This window comes from Nomascus leucogenys, chromosome 3, assembly GCF_006542625.1.
Source record: "Nomascus leucogenys isolate Asia chromosome 3, Asia_NLE_v1, whole genome shotgun sequence".
NCBI classification, from domain to species: domain Eukaryota; kingdom Metazoa; phylum Chordata; class Mammalia; order Primates; family Hylobatidae; genus Nomascus; species Nomascus leucogenys.
The window spans coordinates 19951009-19965417 of record NC_044383.1 but is presented as its reverse complement, the minus strand read 5'-3'; the positions used below and the strand labels follow the sequence as shown (position 1 = coordinate 19965417).

The window sequence follows — 14409 nt, the reverse complement described above, 5'->3', positions numbered from 1 at the left end:
ACTCTGTTCTACGGGGGATTGGGGGGATTAAGCAAAGGAGGAGTGGCAGATGAAAAGCAAAGTGCCCCACCCCATCCCACAACTGGGCCTGGAACTAGAGAGGACCACAAAGTGCTTGGGCCAAGCATGGCGGATCTCATCATTTCTCTGTACTGCAGATCACACCACCTTCACCTCCATCCTCACCTCTGACTCCAACACCCGATGCCATAAACCCTGAGCCAAATGTCTACTGTGTTCTAGGCCCTGGAAATGCAGAACCGTTCATTCCTGGGATAATCACCTAACTGATGAATCACAGAGCCAAAATGATTAGATTTACTGGGTCATCACTGAGTTTAGCAGTTAGGACTGAAAGACATGTAGGAATGTTCAGATTATGACAGACTGATGATCCTCTGTAGCATTCTGCTTTCTGTTTTGGTGGCCCCACAAAGGTTAGAGTAGCAAATAGAGTCAAAACCCTGATCACTCTCTCCAAGGGGCACACCATGCCTTCCTAGTAAGAACGCCCGCACCACATCTGGGCTGGTTATTGACACCAAACTTGATGCAACATCGAAGTCCAATGTCACCCCACTTTGGTGTCCAATGCACCCCAGCTTCTGAGTCTCTGTAACTCGGGGCCGTCTAGAAAGCATGGCCCAGATTGGGGGTCTCCTGAGTGTGCAGGCCCCCTTTCTCTGGGTGACTTCTCCCTGTGTACTATTTGCCTGGTTGTGATCACTTCCTCCCTGAGTTTTTTATCCTGTTGAGGTTTTTGCCTTGCCACTGGGAGTCTTTAGATTCCGTAGGCGCTTTGATTTGGAACCCTGGGCGTTCCTCTTCTTTATCACAGTGGGCACAGTTTTGTCCTCATCCTCACACATTAGAGTCATTTGATTTTTAGTTATTTCGGCTGCCTTACACATCTCAATGGCTTTCTTTGCCCAGGAAGGTCACTTTCCCTCCACATCTTCCTCACAGAGCACTTGATCCAATTGTGCGTATTCTACACGCCCCTGAAGAAGTGCTCTTTCAAAAGAGGTTCATGAGTTATCCATATCCGCATACCCTGGTGGCTAATTTCAGCTCCAGGACTCTGCAGACCGGCATCCCTTGTGAGAGGGAAGATGCTTCTATCACCGGCCTGGGGTGGCTCTCCTCCTCAAGCCAGGCCCCAAATGCACTGGCAGCTTTATCCCATTTTCTACAGCGATGGGTCTCCAATAGTTCCTCAAATGGAGGCCTTACCTTCCCCCATCCTTGAAGCATTAATGAGATGGATGTTTTGTGCAGGCTCTGCTGAGGGGGAGGTCCTGCTTCCCCAGATGGAGGTCAGCCCACCAGAGCTGCTGTTCTAAAATTATCCCTTGCACATCCTTCAAAAGCATCAAATGGTCATAATAACTCATATTTACAAAGCACCATCGCATTCACTGCATGGGATCCCACAGGGCTTTACAAACGCAACAAACTAATACACACGCTAACTAGAAGGCGCCTCTCGCCAACCCCTGCAAGGCAGCCACCTCTGGGGTGAACGGTAGCAGCTGTTGATCTGCACGGAGCCCCAGGACACAATGGCCAGGCCAGGGAGGGAAGAATGGCCGGACTCTGGGAGGCCCTACGCTGCCCCAGGCCAACACACTCAGCCTGTGTTATTCTGATCTGACAGTGTCTTTTGATTCCGCTGTCTCTCTACCTGTTATCCAAGGATCACAGCTTTGCTGGCCGAGCAGCCGCCTATTCTATTACAACCAGGGGCCTCCAACCCCTGCTAACAACAAGCCTGGGTTTAGGAAACAGTAGCTTCGTTATGCACGCAAAGGGCACATGTCCAAGGGAAACGAAAGTGTTGGAGGCCACAGTCCCATGCACAAAGGAGTGAGCTGCATTTGGACGGGATGGGCTACCATTGCAGCATCTTTCCAAACTGTGGGGTGAGATAGAGCCACTCTATCCCCAGTGACACTACTCTGAATGGCTACAGAGAGGGGTCCAGGAAACAAAAACAGCAGGTGTCTACACCCGCTAGGGCCAGGGGACCACTCCCCTCATGGTTACCCAGCACATCACTGAGATCTTTGGAGCCATACCCAAGTCAGAATTTTAGAGCTGGAAAGAATCTCAGTTTAGCTCAGCCCCATTACCGTTTTGCAGATTAAAAAAAAAAAAACAAAAACGAGGACCACTGAGGAAAGTGACTGAAAGTCACACAGTTTCTCAGTTCGGTGTCCTTTCTGTTCCAAGTCCTCCTTCCTAGAACTTTTTTTTAAAAAAACGAAATCCACATTGGGCACAGACCATTTTACAAAAGTAGGCACACACTCCATGAACCACCAGATCACTTACATCACTCAGATGCAGCGCATTGAGGCGGGCTCGGGTGAAATCGGGGTGGTCGGGGATCAGGGTGTATCTGTGCAGGGATTCTGCATCTCCGGATCTGTACATGCGCTGTGGATAAGATGGGCTCATGGTAAATGGAGAACTGTGTGGGCTGAAACCGTAGGGGAAAAGCAACTGACTCCCTTTCCTGCCCCCCCCCCCCCCCCACTGAGTGCCCACCGCATAGAACAGAACCCAGTCCTGCCCATGGACAGTGTCCCTCCAGAACCCACAATTTGATGGAGGATGCCTTTATAGCCAGGGTCAGATGGGGCAGCTGGTTTTAAATAGACTGTTAAAAATATTCATCAAGATGTGCTCGAAATAGGCCACAAACCAACATCATGGTTGGCCATACCTGGGTGTTTTACACAGTAGAAGATGTGTAGATATTTCAGAGAATCTTTGCAATTGAGCATTGGACATGCTTTTTACTAGTAACAAGATACAACCTGAATGCCTTTGTTGTTTAACATTAATGGTAATAATTATAATATGCATAGTTAATAAGTTCTTTTTGTTATAAAATATCTTAATACATGTTCAAGAAATAAGTATTTTCATAGCTCACCTGGATCACAGGAAGACACAATTTTAAAACTCAAAGACTTATCTGGTTTCTATTTTTAAAGCAGTGATTTAAGAATTACAAACAATTTTAGGAAGTGTTTGAGTCTTACGTATTTTTAGAGGTGAAACTGTAATATTCTGATCAATTACCAGATAACTCAGGCTTTACAAATATGAACTGGTCAGTACAGTAGTCGGGCTGTCTGCAAAATGCAGCAGCTCTGTCACTGTGCATGTAGAACTGAATCCCTTAATTTCAGGGGAAAAACATTAACTTCCTATTCCTTGAAATAAAGACAGGAATGAGGAAATAGGGCTAAATTATACAGAGAGTAAAATCAGAAAGAAGCTTTAAATACAGCTGTTCCTATTTTTTTTCTTAACTGGGTTATATTTAGCTTTTAATTCCACTGCCATCTATCAACAAGTAACATGTATCTGACCTAGCGTTTGGCAAGGGATCATCAATAATACTTGGTATTATTGTCATTGTGATTATGAATCAAACCATGATAAAGAGCACTTATTGAGAACTTACTGTGTTCTATGTACTTGCTAAAAGCTTTCTGAGCCTTTATTTAATCCTCATTTAATTCATTTAATCTTACGAAATGGTTGCTATTATTATCCTCCCCGCAACCCCAACCTCCTTCAAATAAAGGAACCAAGGTTAGAAGGGATTCAGTAACTGGCCCAAGACCATCCAGGTAGTAGAAAGAAGGTTTGCACCCCCATCTGTCCAGAGCCTGTGTTCTTAGACCCGGACCACTGAGCAGCAGTGCTACACTGCATGCCGGGATGAATGACAAGAAAGGACCCACCTCATTGCAGTGCATATAGCTGTTCTTGGCATGAACCAGGTCTGGGGAGTCAACCACTGTGGTGAACTTGATACTGTCTGGTTTTTTACGGTACTTGGTCTATAAGATAAAGACAAAGATTCTCATGAAACACAGTCAAACTTCATGCATTTTTCAGGATACAGCTTCACTCCACCTTCTCAGTACCTAACATGCCAATCATATTGTTGGAAAACAAGGCTTTCTTCTTGGTAGGTACCTAACAATCAAGAGTATAAAAAGATTCAGCTGCCTCTGTGATATGGAACATTTTACAGGTATTTACTCTCTTGAAGAGAGAGGCCACAAAGCACTATGGCTCCCCACAATAAAGGAATTCAGTAAAGGGCAGTATTCAGCATCAATGTGGCCCTGCTTGGACCCTGTCCAAATACATTCTGTTATTAAGAAACTGAAGAAGGCAGTGTCACCTTCGAGGGAATTCCAGGGCAGGGATCCCCAGGCTATTAGTATAGTAAGGAGTTCAGTTAATGTAACTATTCCTCGGCAAATTTTAACACCATCAGAAATCAGAAAACCTCTGGACACAGAGTCAACTCAGTAGATGGGTGGCAAATTCCTCCTCCTCTCCATACAAAGAATGGGCCAGTTTAGATAACGATCGTACGTAATGTATTTGTTGAGAACTTTCTAATAAATCATGCCTTCAGTTCCTCAGCAGTGAATTCACTTGGAGGGAAACCTCATTCTGTCTTGGGATTTGGTTGCACATGGCCCTCCAAAAATACTGGGAGTCCAGTGGGTTCTCCACTCCATAAACAGATTCCCTCTTCAAAAGGAAATGCTAGCTTGCCCTTGTCACTTGTGGTGGGGACAGGTTGATGGTACCTCGCTGATGAGTTCTCCAGCCTTCTTTGCACTCTCTATCTGTGGGGATCTCAGCGCCAGCCATCCTATGCCCTTCATGCCGATCAGGTCTGACTTGTAGCGCAACTGCAGGGAAAAAAATCATGGGCTTTATCAGGAGAGTGCCTAAGACTACTACAGCATTTCAAGAAGATCCTTGATTTGTAATAGCATTTATAATAATGCTTCATCACAACACTTCAACATCTTCACTGGGAGTACATTCTGCATGTCGTCAAGTCAAACTGTTTGAATTTGTACATTCTGCCAGGAATTAATTAACGCATCACATACGAGATACAAGAAGGTCCCACCAGTGAATTGGCAGGATTTAAAGCAGAGAGTAACGACCTATGTGGACGATCGCATAAAGAAAGAGCTGAGATATATGCTCATATCTAAGCACCAGCTGGGATTATTTTGTTTCATTCTGCCAGTGAGGCCATTACCCGCCTGACTAAATAGAAACATTCTGCACACTGTTCAGGCTTTGAACTCTGGGTTCAACCTGCTACGACTGGGAGCAAATCACTTTAACCAAAATGTGACTCAGTTTCTCTCTGTGATACTCGAAGTTCCTAACAACCCCTCTGTTCTCACAAAAACACCTGCTAGTACTCAGGGCTAAGAGCCACTCTTTAAGTTAGATTTTTTGTTCTTGTGATAGTGGTAGTGGAGGGGGAAAGAAGTCAATTATAGTAGGACTTTAAAAACGGAAACAAATTTAGATGCCACCAGCTAATAGTGAGTAAACCATTTTAACCGCTTCATGCCTCAGTTTACCACCTCCTCCCACTGTTACTCATTATGATTTGTTTATATTCCAAAAATAGGCTAAGCCTTATTTTCTTTCCTCATTTTAAGAGCTCGGAAGGTTAGGCTATGGCATCAGTCCTTGGAAAAAATAATAAACGGTGCTTTAAGACAGTGGGTCTGACCGGTAGCCTTCCCAAATGTTGAATCTCATTACTATTCCTTGATCTGCCCACCATTACCTACAATGAGACAGTCGCCTGAATGCTTCTCTTCTTCTCTTTATGGAAATTAGGCATTTTTTAAAGGTGGAAAAAGCCTCTCTAAGAAAATCTAAAATTTGGATCTAAACGAAGCTGATGGCATTTCTCTAATTTAGATATAAGCTCTGCTGTAACGCAAAATATCACTCCAGAAATCAGCCTCTCAGCCTTTTTAGTTCTCTTTCATTTCAGGATTCACAGCATTCCTCACAGCTGGCCTCAAAGAGGGTCCGTTTCTGATCTACTGTCTGCTGGTTAATGCCCCTGTGCAAATTCGACTGTGCCTTCCAACTGGTGAAGGGAGACATCACTCAGGCTCAGGAGCAGGTTTCAAAACCCCATGTCAGTAAGATTGCTTTTTATACCACGATCTTTCAGTCTACACCGGCAAAGCTTTTGCCTTGCACTCTGATAAAGAACAGAGAAAATTGGATAAATTTCTAAGTTGGAGAGAATAATCCTACAGGGCCTCTTCACAGCCGGGCCTTGCTCCTTTCATAAGCGAGATGAAGTGGGGAGCGCTCTTTCAACTTGCCTTTTGTTGAGCTGAACAGTACGATCCCAGGTAAGTCAGAAAGCAAGATGCAGGTTCCCCAAAGATCTGACTGTGCCTCCAACTCTCTTATAAATGGATTGTCTATTGATATCTCAGCTCCCAGCCCAGCTTTGACTATTCACGCAGACCCTAAAAACAACACACTTGCCCCAGACTTCATGATAAAAGAGGGGGCCAGGGGAGGGGAGTCAAGAAGAATCTGCTACCCAAAAATGGTTTCGAAGAAGTATTATAAGATAATGAGAGACCTTTCAAAGCTGCACAGCTGAATCTGGCTTCCCCAAATGGCAGCCTCACTTTTTTTCCCCTCTTACATACTAAGGTCTAGAAGACCTCTTCGGATTCACACATGGGGTTACCCGGCACCCCTATTTTGGAGCACTGTGTTGCAAATGCTCAAGCTGCAGCTTTCAGTCCTTGAGTTCTAATGCAGAAGGAATGATGTAAGCCATTGTGCCCAGCAAGTGGCTGGGGTAAAGTATATCTTTGTCATATTAATAAGAAACATTAAAATTATGACCTTGTGTAGAGTGGGGTTTGTTTTAGACCCATTATTTCATTCAGTCCTCACACCATCCTGCAAAGAAGGGGTTATATTCTCTCTCTCTCTCTCTCTCGAGATGGGGTCTCTCTTGTTATCCAGGCTGGAGTGCAGTGGTGATCTCCCAGGCTCAAGTGATCCTCCCACCTCAGACTCTCAGAGTAGCTGGGACCACAGGTGTGCACCACCACAACTGGCTAATTTTTTTTTATTTTCTATTTTTGTAGAGATGGAGTCTCCCTATGTTGCCCAAGCTGTTCTCTAACTCCCGGGCTCAAGTAATCTTCCTGTCTCAGCTTCCCAAAATGTGGGATTACAGGTGTGAGCCACCATGCCTAGCCTAAGGAACAGTTATTCCCATTCACAGAACTATTTTGGTTTTCAAATGATTGCTCAGACTCTCAGCAGAGCCACCAGCTGCTGTACTGTGGGTAAGCCATACGAGGTAGTGGTTAAGAGGACAGACACAGAGCACCTAGGTTCAGAATCCAGCCACCCGGGGAAGCCAAAGAGACTGAACCAGGAGTTAAGAGGCAAGAGCTAGAAGCCTCGCTGTGCCTTGTACTAGCTGTACAGTCTTGAGCAAATCATTTCCCTACCAGCTGTGGCCTTCGGCAAGCTACTTAGATTATTGGTGCCTTATTGCCGCATCCTGTAAAGAGAGGAGTCATACTGGTACCCACCTAGATATTAAATGAGATAGTTCACACAAAATACTTATGCCAATGCCTAGCTCAGGGTAAGAGTTCCATAGATTTTAGTTATTGCTGTTGTTGTTATTTCTGAGGGAGAAACTGAGTCCCGAGAGCTTAAGGAGCCTACCTTAGGTCACACAGCTGTAAGCAGAGAGGCTGGGACTGTCTCCATGACATTTCCTGCCCGTGCCTTTCCGGACTCCCGGCAGCCTGGTCTGAGACCATGGAGGGAGCAGGCAACAGCCGACTTGAGAAGCACGGAAGAGGTGATGGAATCAGCACCTGCCCATAATGCACCTTGCCTGGACCAGGCACGCATCTCAGGTGAATTTCTGAGTCAAGCAATTGGGCCGGGCTGGTCCGGACTGGGCAGACATGGGAATGAACCATGGCCCTGAGGAGCTCAGCATCTCTGGGTCCCCTCTGGCCCTACCCAAAGCTTTCTCTCTGGCCTGGGGAGGGCAAGGTCAGGAAAGCAGATGAAAGCCGGGGCTGCTCCCTTGACATAATGCCTATGTAGCACCTGTTTCCTTTTCTGCATAATAGAAACACATGAATTTGGAGTTTTGATAATGGCTGCTATCAAGCTGAAGCCGCAGAACCAGCTGAACATTTCAGGGACTCCTGTTCACAGCTTCTTTGAATCCAGACTCCCTCATTAACCAATTTGCAGCTTAAAAACAATGCATACAGCATAATATGATCATTTAAAATTTAAGCAATCACTTCTTAGCATTTAAAAATGTAATACATATCCTGCCTTTAAAATGTCAGCATAAGATTGCCAACTACAATTTCATGGGAGGGATTCTCCTTTTTAGATTATGTTCTCTCTACTTTCATTTTTTAGTGTGAAAATGTCCTTTCTTTTCAGAAATAACAGTGACATAAATGGTAGCTTAAGGTAGTGTTTGTTTTTTTCCTTCTTCCTCAGTTAGTAAAAAAAATTTGACATTATGTGGATCCCACCATTTAAAAGCCATTGTCCCATGAATCCCAAAGTCTAAGATCACGGATCAAATTGAACCTCTTTGCTTTTCTTTTACTTTCTTTTTTTCTTTCTTTTTATTTTTTTGAGACGGGGTCTCTGGTTTTCTATCACCCAGGCTGAAGTGCAGTAGCACAGTCGTGGCTCCCTGCAACCTCTGCCTCCTGGGCTCAAGCATCCTCCCACATCAGCCTCCTAAGTAGCTGGGACTACAGGTGTGCACCACCACACCCAGCTAATTGTTTGTAGAGACAGGGTTTCATCATGTTGCTCAGGCTGGTCTCAAACTTCTGAACTCAAGCAATTCACTTGCCCTGGCCTCCCAAAGTGCTGGAATTACAAGTGTGAGCCACCACACCCGGCCCCTTTTTGCTTTTCTGATGGAGAGATGGAGGCCTAGAAAGGGAAGTGACTGCTCATGGACACAGAGTGACAGAGCTGGGCTTCCCACACACATCCTCTGACTTCCAGCTCCACCTCCCATACCTCTCCCGGGTGGCCTCTCTACCTTCCTGGGGGGCCTGTTCTGTCCCAGAAGGTTTCTGTTCTCCCAAGAAATAGGCCATTGACAAGACGGTCCCTTGTTGGGCACCAGAGAGTCATGCTATCAGCTGTTTTGGGGGCCCTCAGGATTGCTTAGCAAATGGAAGGACTTTGTAAGTAGAACTTGGGCTGGCACTTTAGTAACTAAATCCTCTGTGTGGGACCCAGGTGAAGGCACCCTACTCTACCCTCTGCTTGATGGTGAATGACATGATATTGCAGTTCCAGCAAACTGTGATTAATAATGCAATGATAATTAAATTAACAAAATCATTACTGCAACTAATAATAATTGATTTTGTGTTTAGAATACCCCACTTATTGCTATCTACAATTAATCTAGCAGTAGTCATTGCCCTGAGGGCAACCAGAATTGAGGGGCTTGGTGCAAGGAACGTATTCAAACAGCTAATACTTATTCTAGTGTTTCTATGGATCAGGCATCATGCCATTTCATATAGACCAGTTCTCCGCTGAGAACCAGATTCTCAACGGGGGATAACTTCGTCTCTCAGGGACATTTGTTTGGCAAGATTTAGAGGCATTCGTTGTCACACTGGGGGGTAGGGTGCTATGGGCACCTAGAGGATAAAGACCACGGATGTTACTAAATATCCTGAAATGCACGGGACAGGCCCCTAAAACAATCAGCCTGCAAAAATGTCAAAGGTGCAGACGTTGAGAAACCCTGACACAGATGGCTGGTTATGTTCTAAAATGAGAGCACCTTCTTCCTAGGGATGCTGTGGGCCTAGAGAGAGGATGTGAGGCGCAGTGCCTGCCACACTGTGTAACGCAGTCCCATTGTCATTATTGTCATGTCCCATGCCATCGTTACCATGTCTGCGGCTTGGAGAGGGTGTGAACTTGTCCAAGGTCACCCAGCCAGTAGTGGGGGAGCTATGGTTGGAATCTCAGAAGTCTGACTCCAGAATCTTGCACCATGATGTGGGAGGGGCCAGCGCTCTCCACCAGCCTGCTTGGTGCCCCTGCTCAGGGTCTATGCCTGTGCTGTGAAGGGCATGGCTCCCTGCTCTGAGCTCCCCCCAAGAGAGCAGGATGGCTAAGAATGGGTTCTGGAGCCTACCCTCCCTCGGCACTTCCCACGTGACCTCGTCCCTAAAACAGGAGTAACAGCTGTCCCCACGTCAGACTGCTTTCACAAGTTTAAAAGCAAAGACAAGCAGTCAGAGAGAGTCGGCGGTGGTTACAGTCTTATCATATCACCACCCTCATCCTTACTCCGCAGAGCCTAGGCCCTACTCAGACCCTGTGATTCCATCCCCACTCACTCGGCCTCAATCAGGCCAAGGCTGCTCCATCACTTCAGCCTCAAACAGGCCAAGGCTGCTCCCACTCAAGTCCTTGGCCTTTGAACTTGCTATTCAGTTTGCCTGGAGTTCCCTATCCCCTTCTGTCTTTTCCTTAAGGCTTTTGCTCAAATATCAGCTTTTCAATGAGAACTACCCTAATGCCCTATTTTAAATGGCACATGTGTACGTGCACACACACACACACACACACACACACACCTCCTGCCCCACTTCCCTGTTCTATATGTCTCCATAGCATGTATAACCATTGACACATTACATATTTCATGTATTCACCATGGCTAATCTCCCTCCAGTATAACAGGAGTTTCCTGAGCACAGGAATTTTTTGACTCTTTTGTTAACTGCTGCACTCTCAGGGCTTAGAATGGTGGCTAGTGTACAGAAGGTGCTCAATAAAGATTTTTTTTTCTGAGATGAAGTCTTGCTCTGTCACCCAGGCTGGAGTGCAGTGGCGCAATCTCGGCTCACAGCAACCTCTGCCTCCCGGGTTCAAGCGATTCTCCTGCCTCAGCCTCCCAAATAGCTGGGACTACAGGCGCATGCCACCATGCCTGGCTAATTTTTGTAAATAGAGACGGGGTTTCACCATGTTGGTCAAGCTAGTCTCAAACTCCTGACCTCGTGATCCACCCAGCTCGGCCTCCCAAAGTGGTGGGATTGCAGGTGTGAGCCCCTGTGCTAGCCCTCAATAAAGATTTGTTGAATGAATCAATGAATGATTCCAACCTAAATGACACAGACCCAGCAAATCATTATTTGGGGAAGGCACATAGGGGTAGGAGAGCCCAAAAGACTAAGGAAGAAGCAGAGATTGACACCCAGGTTTGGTGAAAGGAGAAAGGCTGGGGGCTGGTTTGCATTCCACAAGGCCACCCCTACCTCACTCTGCAGGGCATGGGCTTTCTTGGCCCAGGCCATCTTCAGGTCCTCAGGCAGTGCTGTGAACTCGTGATACTGCGTCCTGTAGTCGTGGTCGCTGGCCAGAGCCTGGGCATTCTTGGCATGGACCAGGTGCACCATGTCCATGGGCAGATGGAACTGGGCTTGGCTGCTGGTCGCCCCTCTCCTGTACTGAAGCTCGCTCTGCAGCTGGCCCATGCGCTGGCAGTGCTGGATCCGGGGGTCGTCTCTTACACTCTGGGGCCCTATGAGTTTCCCTCGCTCCTTCACAAAGTCATGTCTGTAGAGAAACTGCAAGAAAGGGCTGGCCGGTCAAATTCTATCTGTGCATTTTCATTGCAGACTCTAGAAAAATCACTTGTTCTTACACTAGGAGGTGATGATTATAAGAAAAACCACAGTGGGGTTGGCCTGAGAGTGTGCCTTCCTCCCTGGGGGATGAACAATTAAAACATCGCTCCATTCTTCCTATCTAATTAAAATCAGATCCTCAGAACCAAAGGAAGGGCTTCACTCCCCTTACATGTCCTATGGCCAAAAGGAATTTATCAAAAAGGGTGAAAGAGAAACTCGTGCTTTATCCGTTCGCACTTGGCAAAACATTAAACCCAAAAGACAGGATCCATTTATTTGAAGTCCACATTTTTCTGTGATTTGTTTGTGGGAAAGAGAAAGTCACCTTCATGTCCCAAAGCTATGGACGTTATCAACAGAGTGAAACACAGCCATCAAATCCTAACGCCAATGCGTGAAACTACAGAGAGCCAAGAGGGAGATGTGTTCCGGCTAAATTGCAATTTCTATCGAGAGTTCTCGTTCTAAATCTGGGTGGAGTTAGAAGACAGGCAGTTCATGCATTACAAGGGGACCATCGCCTAGACGTTGCAATTAGAAATAAATCATCATCTTCTTCCTGCTAGAGACCTTTGCCTGAATTTAGCTTCTGATTAACAGAGCCTTTCTTTTCCCCCCTCAAAGAATCTCATTCATAACTAATATATTCTGCAGGTGACATCCTGTCTCGCATGGTTATAGATTTGCTTTAATTCAGGAAAATCCACCGTAGACATTGTTTTACATGAAGTTAACAGAAATTAGGCAAGATGGAAGGTCATATCATTCAACTCACATCACTGGCTATATCTCCAGAGGCCCGGGCAGCCTGGAAGGGGAGCGCTTCTATTGTCAGCTTGTAGCCTTGAGCACGAAGATTATGCCAGGACTCTTTGTATTTTGCCTAAAGTGGGAACACATGTAAATCTTTAAAAAAAAAGTTACATGAATCAACGAGCAAAGGCCACCCCTTTCATTTATAGCACAGTGTTCCAGAATCAATTTCTGTTTTGTGCAGCAAATCTCATTAGTACACACCCTGGGTACACTCATGGACTCACATTTGTGAGAAGGTATATTTAACATGGGCATCTAAGCTACACATTTTAAAAAGCTTCTGTGAAGGCCAGAAAGGTCAGTGTTGGGTTACTTCACAGATGCAGACATATATGGCTTTGGAGCATGCTTGAACTTAAGCAACAAAAGGGCTTACGTCACTCAGGTTGGCTGCATTCGTTTTTGCTCGGATGAACTCGGGCAGACCCAGGGTCATTGTATACTGGTGTCTTGCATCCTCTCCAGCTGCTTTATAGAGGCGCTGGGCCAAAAATAATAATAATAATAATAATGCAAGAGAGAAGTGCTGTGCATTTCTGCAGTGCTGGAAGTCCCTCAATGGCAGTTGAGGAAACACAATAGCAAAAAACCGTTCATTGTGTCATGGATACATCTCCAGTCTTGGGGAAGATGTTTATTTCAATAAAGACAATCATTCATGAGTCAAATCGAGTGATGTAAAAGGAATATGTAAGGAATGGCAATGTGCTTTGCTGAATAATAGGCCAGGGAAAGAAAAATAAATTTAAGATTACTCCTGAGGTTCCTTATATTGTAGACTTTGTCCTTGAGGACAGAGTATAAAGATCATACAAAGACCTGGGAAATTTAGGAGAAGGGAGGTGGAAGGGACATCTCCAAACCCAGGCCTGTACCCTTTACTAAAGCTGCAGGATCCTTTCCACAGGTGAATCACACCAGTGCTGCCCTGGATGGCCTCATCTTGTACAAAAACATCCATTCTTGTGATTAGAAATGGGTCTATGAGCCGGGCGTGGTGGCTGATGCCTATAATCTCAGCACTTTGGGTGGATGAGGCCAGTGGATCACGAGGTCAGGGGTTCGAGACCAGCCTGGCCAACATGTTGAAACCTCTTCTTTACTAAAAATACAAAACTTAGGGCCGGGCGTGGTGGTTCATGCCTGTAATCCCAGCACTTTGGGAGGCTGAGGTGGACACATCACCTGAGGTCGGGAGTTCAAGACCAGCCTGACCAAGATGGAGAAAACCCATCTCTACTAAAATACAAAATTAGCCTGGCGTGGTGGCAGGCGTCTGTAATCCCAGCTACTTGGGAGTCTGAGGCAGGAGAATTGCTTGAACCGAGGAGGCAGAGGTTGCAGTGAGCGAAGATCGCGCCACTGCACTCCAGCGTGGGAGACAGAGCGGGACTCTGTCTCAAACAAACAAACAAACAAAACAAACAAACAAAAAAATTAGCTGGGCACGGTGGCAGGCGCCTGTAATCCTAGCTACTCGGGAGGCTGAGACAGGAAAATTGCTTGAACCTGGAAGGCGGAGGTTGCAGTGGGCCGAGATAGCACCACTACACTCCAGCGTGGGTGAAAGAGCGAAACTCTGTCTCAAAAAAAAAAGAAAGAAAAGAAAAAGAAAAAGAAAAAAAGAAATGGGTCTGTGGTTGCCGAGTTGGCTAATGCCAGAGGCCATCAGAGAAGGCACTGTTATCCCACAGCACAAAGCTCATAAAGTAGGCAGAAAAGATTAAATAGGAATTGAAAAGTGATACTGTCACTCTAAAAGGTCATGAACTCCATCCTTTATCCCAAGCTGCCATTTCTTGCTTTTCAGTTGGAGCAAGTAAGAACTAATAGTGTAAATAACCAAATCTCAGCTGACTTCTATAAGTTAGAGTCAGAAGGAGAATCTTAAAAACTAAAGATAGAGTCAGAAGGAGAATCCTAAAACCTAAAGGTGGTTCAAAATGTAATTCTCTGCCAAGCTCGCCTATTTCGAACCTGTAAGAGAGCCACTAAGAAGAAGTAGAATCAATGAGGC

The 14409-nt window shown here is 45.7% G+C and overlaps 1 protein-coding gene across 4 annotated transcripts in view; it reads right to left on the bottom strand.

Annotated features, from left to right (window-relative positions):
- Positions 1–14409, bottom strand: part of NRAP (nebulin related anchoring protein) — a 74758-nt gene that overhangs the window by 4449 nt on the left and 55900 nt on the right. For all 4 annotated transcript variants that reach the window (XM_012505822.2, XM_003255479.4, XM_003255480.4 and 1 more), the window contains 6 exons: positions 12769–12873; positions 12352–12459; positions 11202–11513; positions 4629–4733; positions 3762–3860; positions 2335–2439 (listed from right to left, as the gene is read on the bottom strand). In XM_012505822.2, the coding sequence (XP_012361276.2) occupies positions 2335–2439; positions 3762–3860; positions 4629–4733; positions 11202–11513; positions 12352–12459; positions 12769–12873 (834 nt within the window). The remainder of the gene's footprint in view (positions 1–2334; positions 2440–3761; positions 3861–4628; positions 4734–11201; positions 11514–12351; positions 12460–12768; positions 12874–14409) is intronic.